The following is an 18,207-nucleotide window of genomic DNA, read 5'->3' on the forward strand; positions in this document are numbered from 1 at the left end:
TTTGAATGAAAACGAAGCGAAATACTATTAAATACTTAAACAGTATTTGTTACTATACTAATTATACTATTAATTTTCCTTAAATATCATTACCTATTTTACGAATTTCAATATACACCCTATGCCATAAAATGTGAAAAATAATCAATCAATAAACCTGTGATAAGAATTATCAAGCCGATTGATTGTCATTGACTTCTCGCCCACTGCGAATAGTGATAAAAAATTACTGTGCTAAATTTGTAGCTAATAATGATTAAATGGAGTAGTAAACACTGAGACGTGGTTCACACTCGGGTGTATTGGCTGTGATCAACTGATTACTCTTAGTTCATTGCAATAACTTAAATCGAAAGCTAGGCGCCGCGCGGTTGACGGCGAACTACGAAAATAAGTGCGCTAACTTTCTATAGTGGAAATATAAATAAATGTAAGTAGCATAGTTTAAGTTAATACTTTGTGCTTTTATTGATCTGTATCGAATCGAACAAAATAAACTGATTATTTTCTGACCGCATCTGTCTCACCTTTTCGGTTATTTCGTTTTAAAACTATGCGTGTTTTTAAATATTTATGTAGCATGGAAACATAATCGCTCCCCATTAAACGGGGAAATGGCTTGGCAATGGTTTTTTCAAGTCCCGTCACGAAAAAAAAAGTAGTAAATCGGGAGAGCTATACTTTCATTGCATTTTTATGTTGTTATAAGTACAGGTAATCCGTTAGGAAGCAATTTTATTATTTAATTTATTGCGAAATTGAAAAAAAATACGAATGGCGGACTTAATGCCTTAAAATTTATGGCAAATAAATTAATGGCAAAACAGAAATTCGCGAACGTGGGTGCAGTGAGAAAAATAATTTAGAGAGCATGACAACTAGATATAGACTAAGCAATTTGCGACAACTACTAACAATATTATTTACAATCAATTTTGTAAATCCCCTTTGTTTCATAATTTCCTTTTATTTTAAAACTTAAAAAAGAAAACAAAATGCCTTTAAAAAGATAAGATAATATTGGGTTGGCACAAAAGTAATGAGACACTTGGTTTACGTTTTTATTTTCGAGCTTAGTCGCTTAGCTTAGTCGATGATGTAATCACCATAAGCATCTATGACTTCTTGCCAACGATCCGGCAAAAGTTTGGATGCTTTTCGTCCAGAACTCTGATGGCTGTGCCTCGAAAAAGTTGTTCAACTCCACCTGTACATCATGGAAATCATTGAATTGTTTACCCCGCAAATGTCGTTTCAGGGCTCTAAACAAATGAAAGTCTGATGGTGTGAGGTCTGGAGAATAAGGTGGGTGGGGTATCGTCTCCCAGCCCAAGTTCTGCAGCTGTTGGCGAACGGTAGATGCGACATGAGGTCGAGCGTTATCATATAGTAAAATTACAGTGGCTCGTCTTCGTCGTTTTTAGGGTTCCGTACCAAAAAGGTACAACAGGAACCCTTATGGTGCGACTCTGTCCGTCTGTCACATTCCTAAATATCTCGAGAACTACTAATGCTATCAACTTGAAATTTGGAATAGTTGTGAACATTGTGAACCTCTACAAATAGAAGGTATAATTATTTTAAATTTATTAATTTTAATTGTAGAAAATAGCCAAAATGAAAGGGGGGCAAACTGTAAATTTCAAGTTACTAGGTCAAGTGGGGTATCGTTAGAAAGAGCTCAAATTGAACGTAAATAAACTATTTTTTATAATTTTTATTTTGTGAAAAAAAAAACTGTAGTTCGCGGTGTAAATCTGACTTTCAAGATTTAAAACGGTCAAACCATTTTGAAGGAAAATGTAAAAAAAATACCGTTTAGAAGTACCTAGAATGTTCTACAACACTAGAATATTATCGAAAACAATTAACTTAAGAAAGGAAATGTATAGAGTTTTGTAGTGTGTGTCATTACTTTTGTGCCAACCCAATACACAAGTGTACCTACTTAAGTTGAGTTATTGGCACTTACTAGTAGATTTAATTCAAATAATAGAAATGCTACATTTTTATAAGTATTTCTGAGAGGTATGGTATCTAACTACAAAAAAATTGACAACTTGTAGGTGCCTACATCATTTAGTATAAGATATATTACAGAAGGATACTTAAATTGCTAATTGGCCTTTCGAACTTTTCTTTTAGTCTTTACTAACTGACTAGGTACAAGATATTTGAGTAGGTATACCTAGTTATCTTTCGTCACATCGCAACAAAAAAACTAGCCTTATAGGTACTTAATGGTAGATAAAATAGACTCACATGTTCTTATCCAGTTCTTACTATCTAAAACTTAGTTAAAGATTAGCTCGTAATTAGTAATTATTAGTCATAGCAAATTAACAGATAAAAAACCGGCCAAGAGCGTGTCGGGCCACGCTCAGTGTAGGGTTCCGTAGTTTTCCGTATTTTTCTCAAAAACTACTAAACCTATCAAGTTCAAAACAATTTTCCTAGAAAGTCTTTATAAAATTCTACTTTTGTGATTTTTTTCATATTTTTTAAACATATGGTTCAAAAGTTAGAGGGGGGGGACGCACTTTTTTTTTGCATATTTGACGCAATTGTTTTCATGTCTGTCAAAATCTTTAACCACTTGCCAAATGATTTAAAATCCATAGATTGTCAAGGTTTCAAAACCAAATTATTTAAGTGGTGTTTACAAAAAATGTTCTATTCAGTTGGTGAACACTTTGTATCTACTAATGTGTAATTATTATTATTCGTTTTGTAAATTGTTTTTATTATAATTACTTCTTTTGACATTATGAAAATTCTATATGAGCCACTTTTCTGTATGCATGACATTTACCTATCATTATTATTTTCCTTACAATTTTTATTTTTCTATTACGATTATTATGAATTTCAATACTGACATTGCGATATCTACTTTTATTTTTAATTGGGTTAATGACATGCATATTGGGAGTCAAGAGTAATATTGTCAGCTAAATTCTGGCAGATTGTGATGTTACAAAATACTAACCCTATCATCATTTATAACCACTCACATCCGAACAATAAATAAATTGTATTGTATTGTATAAATAGTGTTGGCAATAGAGACAAATACAACAGTTACGTCTATTCCGGACATGTTTATCGTATGTGAAAGGTTACAGACGTTATCTAACTTGTAAATAGTTCTAACGCTATTATCTACGATTGAGTTATGTGGTCACAACAATAATATTATTTTAGTTGAAAGTTCTAACAAACTAAAAATATTCAATATATGTATGAAAATCTTATTCAAATGTTATCGTAGTACGGCCTGGTTCTAACAATTTTAAGAGATCACTGCAATACGATACTGATTTGTAAGTCTCAAAAATCCTAAATGTGTCGTCCTTGAATGAAGGAAATAATGTTTTTGACATGAACAAACCAGTATCGTATCGGAATGTTCTCCAAACTTCTAAGAATTAGAAGCATTGTTCAAATGCCTCTTAGGGTATCATTGAATATTTAGAGTTATAAATAAACTTTCCAAAGTTTTTATTTCGGTTTTCTTTATTTAAAGTTTTTTTTTTCAGATGTACCATTAAAAATGTCAGAAGAAAATACCATACGACATCGCTTACGAGAATCGAAGCCAAATGGAATTATCAAACATGAAAATGAAAAGATACAGGACCCAGAATTCAAACACAGAGAATCTCCCCTAACGTTCCTTATAAATACTTCTCTCCACATTAGAGCAATATATCACATTTTCGTTGTGATACTTTTAGTGTTGTTATTCGACACAGTCATCTACGATCTCGTAGAACGTGGCAAGTAAGTCTGGATAGAGTCGCCCGCCATTGCGTGTGCCGTATTAGAAATAAGTACGTGACCTGCATGGCCAGCTGTTTAGATTACCGCAATCATTGTCCACTAAGCTGTCTGGTGGTTTACAAAAAACTTCAGTGAGGACACGATCAATTTTTATCATTCGAGTACATGACATGGAATGATAAGTAACTATAGATTTGCAATTTAATATGTCTATTGGCGAAGCATAATAAACTAATATTTGCTCTTTTTACTTGGAACTCTTAACGCAAACATATGTTGTTAAATAACACGCATTGCATGCATGTGAATATAAGCGTTTTAAAATATTTGCTTGAAAACGAGCTTTTATTTTTGTGTACAAAGTACTAAGCTGTAAACACCAGATTTCAAGCACTAGGCGAGGTCTGCCATTGTTATATTATGTTGCAAATTCACCCGAACTTTTCCAAACGCATCATTATGACAAACTCATAATGATCTTATACATGGATAGTATTTTCTACAACAATATTTAACATTATTAGATGAGGAATGAGTTAGCTAGGAAGAGAAATAATTAATAGAGTAAGAGATATTAAGTTCGGTAAATATGGTTGTACTAAATTCCGTTTTGCTTACGTACCTAATAGAACAGTTGCTTACTTTCTTAAATTACTTTGCAGGATAAATGTAGGGATAAGTACAGTGAAGTATGGCTTTGGTGACATCGGTCGCGGCGCTAAACTATGGTTCTTCGAGTTTTCCATTACCCTCCTCTTTTACCCAGGACTTCTCCTCTATACGGCGGGAGCAAGAGCACTAAAAAATCATCTTGGTATGTAACAATATTTTCTCTTAAAAAATATAAATTCAAATAAAACACAATTAAAAGGACCTAATAACTTCACTGATGCATTATTAACTTTTACATCGCGTATGCGTGTTTGTGAGTGCACTTGAGTGTGTGTGAGTGCGTTGCCGATCTTTATAATCATGTAACTTGAATTAAAGATTCCCCAACTTAGTCCTCTGGGAAAATCTCTTAAAATCCCAACAGTTCTAAATGTATAAGTACTCTTGTACGAACGCTCAATTATTTAGGTAGTTTATATTTATGACTTAATTGGCTCTCAATTTTCGCCAAACAATGTAGATTTATGTATCTCAATAACTTTTTCCATCAGTAGAGAGAAACAAAGTTGATGAAACCAAGGTAAGAGACGAGTAAGTAATCAATTTCGCTCCGTGCCTAGCCAGGGTTTCATACTCATATAAAATATCCAAACAATTCCGAAAGTTTGACGAACAGGTAATTATTAACTTCTATACGAACATAAATATTAACCCTCTACTCGGCAATATAATTTGTTACGTACTTCAAAAGCAAATTTTGGAATTAAATATTAAATTATTACATAAGAGAGTAATGTGAGATGTAGGTATCATTAATAAAATACAGATTATAATATTATGTACTTATTACGATTAGTGCCTGTGTAATTTAGCTCCCAATGATTTGTGTAAGAATGTCCTATAATATTTATTTAAGTATTATTATTTAACGTGTAATTTATACCTCACAGACGCCTACAATTTTTTAGCATACCGTAAGCACCACTCTCGACTAATTTATTACAAAGGGGCTGCGAAATATGTCATCAAAATAATAATTAATTAACTGTCGCCTTCAGTCGTTATACAGCTGCCACCTGACTGCCAACCAGGATAAAGCAAAGAAAAACAGCAATTCCACTCAATTTCTATGACATATATACACTTCTAAGCAGCAGAAAGTCCTAATTGTATTTTAACATTTAATATGGCCCGTAACGTATCACCAAGAGGCCACTGCGATTTTGGCACAGTACTAAAGTACAGCAAAAGGGCATTTTCGCGAGAACAATCATCAAAACTATTTTTTCTAAGGTAGGTATTTTATGTTTTTCCTACTCAGAATCACGACTCCTTTCGATCTAGAACATAAAACAAGAGACAAAAAATGGTCGCTTTAACATTCCGTTAGGGTCTTATTTTGTTTTGATACAAAACGCTCTACGTTTGTTGATTGGTGGACGCGAAATGCTATGAAAGTCAAGTCACGATTTTCTTAAAACAAGAACAAAATCATATTATAAAAAAAACCGGCCTTGAGATTCTACCAGACCTAGCAACGACCACTCGGCGTGAGGGTCTTTTGTTGTAACCAGTCTCCCCTCCAATTAGTCACTTGCGGACGGTTATGTACGTGCGCCATTTAATTGCTAAGCCACAGCCTGGTATAATACAGGTTGAACTAGGAAATAAATCAAATAGTATTTGACTTGTGTTACTTTAAGCAAAACCGCTAATATGTAATTTATTAATTGAAATTATAGCCATGAAACCAATGTTACTTTCTGTAGTTTTAAAACTCTTTATATTTAAAGGTAAGGTACAGCGGGGCAAATCTCGGCTGGAGGGTAAATGTAACTTTTTTTTTTTTTTTTTTTTTTTTTTTATACTACGTCGGTGGCAAACAAGCATACGGTCCGCCTGATGTAAAGCGGTCACCGTAACCTATGGACGCCTGCAACTCAAACAGTGTCACAAGCGCGTTGCCACCCTATTAGAAACTTGTACACTCCCTTTTGCTGTGTTAAGTACACAGCAAAAAGGAATGTACAAGTTCTAAGGAGGGTTCGGGTTGCCGACGACTCAAAGGACAATAGACGGAACAAGTTAGTTCCGTAAGTCCTCCCGTCATCAGCACACCGCACCCTCATTGAGCTCTGGCAGCCTTACTCACCGTCAGGAACACAACACTATGAGTAGGGTCTAGTGCTATTTGGCTGCGGACTGGTCCATTTTTTTTCATGTTTTACAATGTTTGCATTATTAAATGGAGTGTCCACCGGTTATATATGGTAGGCGTGTTCAGTGGATATATGTAGTTGTAGAACTCAACATCATAGTGTAATAATGGAAAAAATGGATTAGTTACAATTGCCCCCCAGTCGAGATTTGCCCCGCTGTCCCTTACTGTAATATTTCTTGTCACCATTTTAAGCATGAATTAGAATCTCTTACAAATAAAGTAAGTATTCTATTTTAAGCGAAAGCATTACATAATTAGAAGAAATACGAGAAGACACTGGTCCCAAAAATAGACTTCACTTTAAACTTGGGAATTCCAACTTTCAAGTTTTAAACAAGCTTTCTGGTGCTGCTTTTACTACGATTGGTTTCAATGCGTAAAAATAACTTTGGCATATCGTTACCTAACTATTCATTTTGTGAGACATTGCTAGCTTTTATATGCCATATTTTTAAACGTATACTGATTAATATAATTAAGATTCACTACAACAAAATCAGATAGGCGCTCACACCAATTGAAAAGTAACCTTTCAGTTTCTGCCTCGTTAATTTCACGTGGACGCCCACCCTACAATTCAGAAAAACTGTTGTCACGGTTAGTTAGCCATTTGCCCACCTAAGGCACCTGCCCGTAAGACGGGGACATTGATCGAGCACCGGCTAGTAGGGATTGCAAACCGGATTGATTTTCATTCCGGACGAATCTGGACAGATTTTAACCGTAACCGGGTTGGACCGGATCGGGTTTCCTATATCAAAGATAATTAAAGGCCAGCATTTTCTAGGTTTTTGAAGGATAGGTACGAGATACCTAGGTAATTTTAAACATTTTAATAATGTATTCAAATAACTTTCAACACAGTAAAAAAATTTACATTACAACGTCAATTTTATTGGACAAACGAAATTAGAAATGGGGCTGCGATCCTCGTTCTGGGTCGTATCTGGTTCAACAGGTCTCCATTGCCGTCCAGCGGGGTAATGCAGCGGGAATAATGGGGACTTTTGAGCCAGGTACGATCCAGGGAGGAATATTTTAGTTTTAGTGTATGACCTACCTGATTTATTTTGTATTGATTTAATTTATGTTACTTTTATATTATTGACACCAATAATAGTATGTATTTGAATAAAGATATTATAATTAGAAATGTATCCCATTCATTTGTTATGTTATGTATAATCTTCAACTTTGTACGATCTCCGTTCTTGCATGCAACTCATAAATATACGTACCATTTACATCATCTTAAACTAATAAGGGGTCGTAGCTGCGGTGTATTTTAACTTTACTGGAACCGGTTATCATTACCGAATCCGGTAGCTAATAAAATGTGCCGGATAACCGGATACACCATTTGAATTGCAATCCCTACGGCCGACTTAGCTCATTGTCCACTCGAGCCTAGCCGGCAAAGCTCCAATTTGCCGCTTCACAGACACACTGCCTTGAATTAATCTCGGCGCGACAACCTTTTGTGTTCGGATTACACAATAAAGACACGAATGGGGTGCTATTGTAGGTAATAGGCCTGCGATATGACAATAATACGCAGGCTCGAACAATTTATAACCTTATTCTGCTTATTAAAATGGTGCCTGCCTACGTTTCGTAAAAATTGCAACATACTTTATTTCAGTCTTTACTCACGAATTTCATTCCTGTTTTACAAGTACCTATTCTCCTTATAGTTATAAAATAAGTAAATATCGTCTTAATTTGTTAGCCGAGCGAATATATCATAATGTTGTAAAACTTTTAAAGTTAAGAAATGTATCATCTCGCGGTATTTTTGTGTTTGAAATTATGTTTCAAATCAAATTATGGAAATTGACGTAACTTGCATCAATAGAAAATTCCGTATCGATAAAACTTACAATCTTTCAGTTGATGAAATTGAAATTTTCTCTAGTGGAGGCATGTTTACTTCAATCAATCAATCAAAAAGTTTTAATGGTTATCTTTTCTTGCGAGGGAAAAGGGAAAGTTTATATTTTATTTGTTTTGCGTTTGCAATTGCATTATTCCTAAATTGAATTGCCCCGTCCAGGGGCAAAATTTAATGATCATAATATTTTAATTCAAATACAAAAAACTTACCACCTGGCTTCTAGGTATTCGCCAACTAATATGGCAGACGGCAGGCATCGCGGGGCTATTGGCGCTCCAGGGTGCTCTCGTAACTGTCCCTGTGTTGGACCTTCACAGGAAACACCTGGCTCTTGCCTCCGGGGTCATCGTCACCTGCGAGATGGTAAGAATTCATGAATTCACCATCACCATCTACATAAATATAATCACTCCTGTCCTCCCAAAAAGTATAGGTAGGTATCTATCTTCCTACCCAAGTACCCACTCTTAGCAATGAACGCATCCAGTTTTTTCCATTGTAAGGCGGGGGGGGCTCACTATGGCGTTTCCCACAGTATGTCGTTCAGGGTGGCTAGCCGAATGGCACAATCGCTCACGAAACGCTCACGAAATGAAGCGCTAGTAGATATCTATCTCTATCGCGCTTGCGTATTGGCGCAACAGAGCCAGCGGCGTATCGCTTTCGTTTGGCGTCGGAGAAATGCCATTCGGCTACGGGGCCTGGGATATTCTACCACGAAAAATGTCAGCTGCTATCTGACATTTGGAGAAAAACGACTGTTTAACATGAAATAATGATTAGTAAGTACGTTCCAAAAACCTATAATAAAAATAACAATTTGTGTTATGTTGTTTGCCATAAAAGCTGGGTCGTTGTGTCAATACTCCCGCAAATTCATTGGTGATCAGATAAAATCGTGTTTTCTGCTCTTGATTGATGCTAGGCCGGCTTATCTGTAATGTTGTGTGATTTATGTGCAACGGGCCAATCTCGGGACCAGCCCAACCCCAACACACGCTCCATATCGCAATATAGCCGGGAAAAAGTGGAAATATATGTATATCCAGCCTATCCCGAGAGGGGAATACGTTAAATCAACAAACTCCGATATAAATCCAGTTGTACGTAAAGTTTTCACTTAGAAGTGTTATTTCCAAGGTCTCATTTATTGTTTACGAGCACTTTATAAAGTTTTAAATAAAGCTACATCTGACTCACACAGATCTTCGCTTTGTAATAGGGAAATAAGTTTCGCTTGTTTATTAATTTTATTTTCAGTCAATCCGGCTAACTTTACGAACTCGTGTATTTTTATACTATTTGAATATAACATAGCCGTCAAACATAGGTAAATATAGGCACCTACGAATCAAAAAGTAACTTATTGATAAATACTTTGTGTCTTCATAGTTTTCTTTTTTTCCATTAATTACTTTTTGATGCTGTATATTACAGTTCAGTATATTGTATCACAAATCAAATCTACATACGTTGTCTCAGTTATCAAATACTTACTTTCATAATTAAGTGTATAATGGACTTAACCCATTTACTGTAAGCTGGTAGTAACCCGCAAAGCAGGCGCTCTGTTCATAGTAGTTGCATTTCGTCACATACGGTTAGGTAGGTACAGTCAACCAATTGGAACCCTAGGCCACTCTACAACCATGTCAAAATGACAAGCAGTAAGAGATTTCTTACAGTCTGATTCATAACGTCACTATGACATAGTTCTACAGTGGCCTAGGGTTCCAATTGGTTGACTGTACATCACTATCGGCTACGCTCGTAGCGCCTAGCGCGCGCTGGTCCTAAATGTGTTAAGAAACAGTTATTTTATTCTCACAGAAGACTATCATACATATGTGTGGTTGTTTATGCTCTAGAAACTGAGGAAATAAACATCGGGAGATTTTCATGATAAGTGGGAGCGTCCATAACTAAGAAAACTATGCTTCAACAAATGTTGAATAACAAAGTTCCCGCACTGCTCGTAACAACGATATGTACAATATTCCGTCAGAAATATGCACACAATTGTGTATCTTACTCCTTTAAGTTAAAAACTAAATAAACTTACATTTACAACCATAACTATAGAATTTAGAGCTTGGAAATTTGCAACAACAACTAATCAGCAACTTCCATACTTGACTGTGAATAAGTATGCCAACTTCCTAACTAAATTAATTATACTTCGTTGCACCTTTACTTTATTTACAAGAACACGTCACTTGTATTTAGAATAAGGAAAGAAAAATTTCATATTTTCGGGCACGTTTCGTTTGTACCCTATACTTACCGTTACCGTGCGTCTCAATACTATATTTTGTGGTTTGCAAAGTACGACTTCAAAAGTAGATACATAAACTTCATATAATATATGCCATAAAGGCCAATTGTCTTCAAATAGGAGCACCAAGCAACGGAACGAGAATGCGATTTTCACGATATGACTAAGAATACGAGTATCACGATTTGCCGGCCCCAGACATAAACACACCTACCGTAATGTTGCAAACTCAAGGTCTGCTTATTCCGTAAGTGGAAAATTAGGCGAGAGTGGCCCAAAGTGGATTAAGTAGGTATAAATACATACGCAAAGAAAGGATGATTGGTTAATGTGCTGCAATTTTGATGTAATACGGTAAATAGGCTTACAGTGGGGGGCGTATTCAGTCTAGGATCAACCGGGCCAGGGCCTAATAGAATCCGTGGTGAATGACATGATGAACATACGATCCCAGCGCACCCTCACGAACGGCAAAGAGGATGAAACGCCGGAGAGGGTTTAGTCGGTAGGGCCAAGTTTCCTCCCTCTCGCTAGGGGAGGGGAAAGAAACGGCGAGTCCCACACATCGTGCGTATTCCCATTCCCACTCCGTCAAAAAAAAAGGGCCTAATAGAACGGCAGATTCGTTTTAGGAAGTCAAACCTAACGGGCCCGGGGCACTCCTTACAATACGTCATTATTATTTAGTTAATTGTACGAATGAAATACTATCGCAATACAAACACCTACTTAGACAGTTTCTAATTTTAACTACAAAACCAAAGCGTAATTGAGTAGGGTCTCGACATCTTACAAAATAATTACTTAGAATTTGTACACTCCTTTTTGCTGTGTACTTAACACAGCAAAGGGGAATGTACAAGTTTCTAATGGGGTGGCAACGCGCATGTGACACTGTTTGCGTTGCATGCGTTCATAGGTTACGGTGACCGCTTTCCATCAGGCGGACCGTATGCTTGTTTGCCACCGACGTAGTATACTTAGGTAAGTACTTTACCGTGTATATTTGCGGTTACCTAATATTATCATAGCTATTTAAAGATTCCCTTTGAACCTATACTTATTAATAATAGTTAGTGTGTTTAGAAATATTCAAATACTCATTCCCATTGTATAGACAGACACCCACTTGGGAATTAATTCATCAGCTTATTTAAGTAGCTTATTAATAAATATGAAATATTTTTAGCAAATACAGCTTGTTGTGCTGATTTAAGTGATAGTTATGCTTGCATTGTGTAAAACTAAATACGCCGTCTTACAGAGATGTGCTCGTACGTGCATAATAGGCCTCGCAGAACCGGCCTCAAGGAAATACGCAGCTTGCAAACTGCACACCATTTGGTTGAGTAGGTGATAGCTTCAAGATCTCTCGCCTTTATTTTTATTTTTACTTTTTTATATACCGTTGTAAATTTGTATTTAAGTACCTAGTTTAATTAGAAAAAATAGCTAAGCGAATACCAAAAGGGGCTCGGGTAGCGGTAGCTCGGAGTTTAACGGAATGCGTGGCTAAGGTGGTATCCGACAATAATGTATCCGCGTGGGAGGCTTTGCTTACTTTCATGTACAGAAATTGCAATATTCCTCGTGACAAATCAAATCGAACTCTAGCCTCCATTATCAAAGAAAATTTACTCCATCCCAGGTACCCTGCGGAGTCCATGGAATCACCATTTTTAATTCAAGGCAATTGTAATATAAATAGCAAAATCAAGGCAATCGAAAACAAAATTTCGGACGGTAATATTAGGAGCGCCACAAATCTTTTATTTTCCAGCGACACCTTGGCCTCACGTTCCGCGGAAGTGTTCACCGCTCTTAAAGAGAAACATCCGACACCCGATTCACCAGTGACGCTTCCCGAATCGCCAGCTACCGCACCGCAACCTCTACAGGTTACAGAACTTGCCACTTTGCAAGCGATTCGCTCGTTTCCAAATGGCTCGGCAGGCGGCCTAGACGCAATCACCCCTCAGCACCTTAAGGACTTGACAGGCCCACTAATGGGAGATGCTGGAGAGTCCCTTCTCACGGAGCTAACCGGTTTAGTAAACTTAATGCTTTCTGGCAGAATATGCAATGAAATTTGTCCTATTCTGTATGGCGCTAACCTCATAGCCTTAAGGAAAAATGATGGCGGTATTCGACCGATAGCAGTGGGTAGTACGCTTAGGCGTTTAGCCTCGAAATTATGTTGTAAAGAGTTTCACACCCGACTTGTAGACAAGTTTAAACCTAAACAGCTTGGTTTTGGAGTAAAGGGTGGGTGTGAGGCCGCGGTTCATGCCACGCGTTCTTTTTTGGAGAGTGATGATTTCGAAGTTCTGCTTAAACTTGATGTTAGGAATGCGTTTAATTCTGTAGATCGGAGTGCACTTTTGGATGCGGTTCACAGGGAACTTCCGGAGATCTTTGAATATTTAGTACAATGTTATGGCGAACCATCTAAATTATTGTTTGGTGAGAGGGAGATTGCCTCATGTGTCGGATGCCAGCAGGGTGATCCTCTCGGGCCAGTTTTATTTAGCCTCGTGATCCATCCTATAATCACCCAACTTACGTCGAAGCTTAATATTTGGTATCTGGACGACGGGACGCTGGGGGGGAAAGCTTCGGCAGTTTTAGACGATCTACAGACCATCATGCGACAGTTTTCCGAAATCGGGCTTCTGCTTAATTTTGATAAGTGTGAGGTTCTTATCTCGGACAAACTCACACCTAGCGCACGGACTGATGTAACGCAGAAATTTAACTGTATTGCACCGGATGTTGTTTTTCTGACCCGCGACTCTCTTAATCTTTTGGGAGCTCCAATTTACGATGATGCTATTCCACCGACAGTATATTCTAAATTAAATAATTTTAAGAATAATTCGGCCCTTCTTTTCAAAATTAGTTCCCACATGGCTATTTACATATTAAGATTGTGTCTATTTACTCCTAAATTTATGTACATACTACGATGCAGCCCAGTATGGAAATTTCCCGATCTGACTTCAGCCATTGATAAAGTGATTAAGGAGTCTTTGTGCGCAATTTTGAATGTCTCGGTGGATTCTCAAAGTTGGTCCCAAGTTACACTGCCGATAAAATATGGAGGGCTCGGCATACGCTCTACAGGCGACCTGGCTCTTCCTGCTTACCTCGCGTCTATCCACAGCACTGCGCTCCTCGTTGGCGGTATCCTTAACGTTACTAATCCCGCTGATGTAGCAGTGTCAGGCTTGGCGGATGCGGAGTCTGCATGGAGAGCCGGAAACCCGGGCGAGAACCCGCCAACGGAAAAGACCAGCCAAGCGGCTTGGGACTCTATAAAGGTTCAAGCTATTCATAAATCGCTTTTGGAGAGTTGTACTGATCCCAGTGAAAGAGCGCGGTGGTTGGCTATTTCTGAACCAGAGTCGAGTCATTGGCTTCACGCTTTGCCATCGCGGAACCTCGGGACCCTTTTGGATTCACCCACATTGCGTATAGCTGTAAGTCTCAGACTGGGGTTGAGGGTCTGTGAACCGCACCGCTGCAGCCGTTGTGAGGCGCTAGTGAATCCCTTAGGACGCCATGGGCTCTGTTGCCAAGCAAGTGCTGGCCGCGGATTTAGACATGCAGCGTTAAACGACCTTATAAATAGGGCCCTCGGTACCGCCGCTATACCGGCAACTCTAGAGCCAGTGGGACTGTCAGCGGCAGACGGTAAGCGACCTGATGGGTGCACGCTAGTGCCATGGTTTCTGGGGCGGCCGTTGGCATGGGACGTCACGTGTGTAGACACGCTGGCACCGTCCTACGTACAGCGTTCGTCCAAAAAGCCAGGTGCGGCTGCAGAAGATGCTCAAACCGCCAAATGTCGCAAATACGCGTTTTTGAAAAGCAACTATGAATTTGTGGCATTGGCGGTTGAAACCTTTGGGCCTTGGTCGTCAGACACCAAAAAAATAGTAAAAGAGTAAGTGTGTAATTGGTGTATTTTTGTAATTATATATGTTTGTTAAGATTATGTAATATTTCCCTGAGACTAATTAAACAAGGGTAGCAATATTCGTCTCTGCTTATTAATATCTTAATTGATTGCAATAACTCACGGCAAAATAACTTATACGAATATGTTCGATTGCGATTTAAGTCGTTTCAAAAACGAATGGTTGTATTTTCACCGGGGCCGAAATAGTCCTTTGTCCTGCCCCAATCATAAATAGGAATGAATATTATTTTGGTTACGAGGATTGTTTACTTTAAGAATCAGTTCGCTCAGTTATATTGACGACTGTTTCTTATGTAGGTAACATTTACTTTTTAGTATGGCACCATTGGCAACGGGGTAATTTTTAGTTCATCTTTAGCACATTTTATTGGTATAATTAAAAACATATTTAGCACCTTATATTTAGCAGCCTATACTAATTTCGTAATTTCAAACAATTTTTCTAGATCTTAGCGAGAAGAAAATAATTTCATTTGCTCTGACCTTTATTTATACTCGTATTCCTGCAATAACATAATTCCTCTATGACGGCATACACACACCTTATAAATAACCTTTCAGACTGAGCTAAACATTACGTAATAACTGAATGCATTTTAGTATTTTATAAAGTGTTATATTTCTTAACTAACTAAGGGCCACTTGCAACAACGTAAATTCAGGGTTTACCCGAGGGTTAACCCACCATTTCATATGAAATTTGACAGATGACAGCCTACTAACCCTGAGTTAAGTGTTTGGTGCAAGTGGGCCTGATATGGCTCTGCGATCCAAAGACAATCTTGGCCTCAAAACTATAAATTCTTATTTTTATTTTATATTTGGTTACGTTTCTTATTAGAGTTTTTATTTTTAACTTTTCAGTTAATTTTAATGAAAGCTTGTTTCAAAAAATAGTACATTACTACAGAGGCCGGGACAAATGGGGTTGCCGGCCGAAGACATATAGACGGCCGAGCGAAGCGAGGCCGGATAGGTCTGAGGCGGACAACCCCATTTCCCGCCGAGGTATGTATAGTGCTTTTCTCAAACATGGTATGAAATAAATAAAGTCTACTGAAAATAGTAACTTTGTATGGCTGTATCTCCTAAACGGTGCGTCGTAGCGCAAAAATAATCGAATTTTCGTTCCCCTTTAATACCCCGTATACGCCTATAAAAAAACAAAAAATTAAAAAAAAAACGAAACAATTTTTTTTGGTATGAAAACGCACCCAAAATCAAATATTGTCTAGGGCCCGTACCAGTTGCAGTCGGCACGTCTATAAAGCCCCTTATAGTTTTTTTTTAATTGGCTAAATACCTGAATGTTATGTCACAATTATCTGTGTTTGGAAATTAAAAAAGAAGACTTTGCCGGCCTTGGCCTGCAAGGTTTGTATGAAATTCCATTATCTATCAATCGTCCTAGCCGCACCTGCAACGTCATACTTCGCTGCCAATTATAAGGCACATAACATCAATATTTCATACCATGTTTGAGAAAAGTTTTTTTTTTCTTTATGCTACGCTCTCCGTGTGAAGCTGGCTAATATTATGATTATACAGCTAATTTTTTTTTTTCTAAGATTAATAGCATCAAGAAAAAGTTGCTTTATCGGAATACGTCGCAAAAAATCAGCAGAGAATTCGCAAGGTCAGCAAACATGTGATCTGAGACTTTCTTTATTGGTCAAGGTGTATACTATTTTTCTGTTCGACGGAGCCGGGCACCGGTAACTTCGTTTAGGGTAGCGGCCTGAAATTTGACGCTTTCCGGCCGGAGGACAAAAAAAGTAAAACATCGCATCCGTTAACCACACCACTCGGCGCAGTCTCACGCGTACCTAGCAATAACTCAGAGATGGAATAGTGTACCGGCAAAACCGTTGAAAGTGAAACGCTACATAAATCACCTGGACCCTCGTCAGCGGCGGCGGTAAATAACGGCATCGCAGCTGTTGCTGTTACCAACATTGTCAAACTAACACTCATTTTCAAACAAAAAAACAGGCCAAGAGCGTGTCGGGCCATGCTCAGTGTAGGATTCCGTAGTTTTCCGTATTTTTCTCAAGAACTACCTGAACCTATCAAGTTCAAAACAATTTTCCTAGAAAGTCTTTATAAAGTTCTACTTTTGTGATTTTTTTTCATATTTTTAAACATATGGTACAAAAGTTAGAGGGGGGGACACTTCTTTTTCCTTTAGGAGCGATTATTTCCGAAAATATTAATATTATCAAAAAACTATTTTAGTAAACCCTTATTCATTTTTAAATACCTATCCAACAATATATCACACGTTGGGGTTGGAATGAAAAAAAAAACAATCCCCATTTTACATGTAGGGGTTGCCGACCCATTAGCAACTATTTAAACGGCTATTTACTTTCAGCTAATTTTTTAAGTACTATCCCAATGTGAATATCCTAAGATCCGTGCGGAAAGAGAGCAGTCATTTAAGAGCGCTATGACAAAAAAAACCGGCCAAGTGCGAGTCGGACTCGCCCACCGAGGGTTCCGTACCTACAAAACTATTAGGTACTTTTACGTTACTCACATAAGTCTAAAGACTGGGCTAGGCTAGAAGTATAGGTTCTCTAATGAGCATAATTGTGTTTAGCGCCACCTCTCGACGAATTCGCGAACTAATTAGCACAGCTTGCGTGAGGTCTTTTATAATGCTAACCAAATTCAACATTTTTTATTTTATTTTAAAGTAGGTGTTTTATGTAAAATTTCGTAGCTATAAATTTTAACACCTTTATTCATAAACGTACACTAAAGTTATCCAGCCGATAAAGTTCGTTTATCCCTTTCTATCACACCAATACGTCGGAAAGGGACAACCGAACTTTATCGGCTTGATAACTTAGTGTACGTTTATGAATAACGGGGTGAGTATTACCGTACTGTAAAAATGTAATGTATAGTTGTATACGGATTAATGAATTTAATATAGATAGGTAATTATTGATATGTGGCAAAACGAAGGAAATTGTTTACACCTTCGCAATAAGTATCTAATGATATTTTTTTAATTTACCATGTTACTTCACGTACCTACTTAGGTACTTATTTTAAAAACTCTGAAAATGTCTATTGAGTTTCTGTCGCAGACCACCATGTGGCTTCTGCATATTCTGCGCTGTGATAGAGTTGCCATAGTAGGTATGTATACCTATCTTATACTTTTAAACGAGCAATTCTTGTATATTTATTTATTTATTTATATATATATTTATTTACACTGACGATCTCGGAAACCGCTCTAACGATTTCGCAGAAATTTGTGGGGGTTTCTGGGGGTGAAAAATCGGTCTAACTTATCCTTAGGTCCCGGAAAACGCGAATTTTCGAGTTTTCATGCGTTTTTCTTCGCGCGCCATCTCGTGTGCAGTAGTTGTACTGTTAAGACAGAATTCTTTCGGTCGATGTAAGTACTATTTATTGCAAACACT

General features: G+C 37.6%; 1 protein-coding gene across 1 annotated transcript in view; it reads left to right on the top strand.

Annotated features, from left to right (window-relative positions):
• The first annotated feature begins 229 nt into the window (after positions 1-229).
• Positions 230-18,207, top strand: part of LOC125227927 (sterol O-acyltransferase 1) — a 42,638-nt gene continuing 24,660 nt past the window's right edge. Inside the window, exons 1-4 of the mRNA XM_048132332.1 lie at positions 230-430; positions 3,540-3,783; positions 4,446-4,597; positions 8,734-8,873. Of these exons, the coding sequence (XP_047988289.1) occupies positions 3,554-3,783; positions 4,446-4,597; positions 8,734-8,873 (522 nt within the window). The 5' untranslated portion in view covers positions 230-430; positions 3,540-3,553. The remainder of the gene's footprint in view (positions 431-3,539; positions 3,784-4,445; positions 4,598-8,733; positions 8,874-18,207) is intronic.

This window comes from Leguminivora glycinivorella, chromosome 7 (genome assembly GCF_023078275.1).
Source record: "Leguminivora glycinivorella isolate SPB_JAAS2020 chromosome 7, LegGlyc_1.1, whole genome shotgun sequence".
NCBI lineage: Eukaryota > Metazoa > Arthropoda > Insecta > Lepidoptera > Tortricidae > Leguminivora > Leguminivora glycinivorella.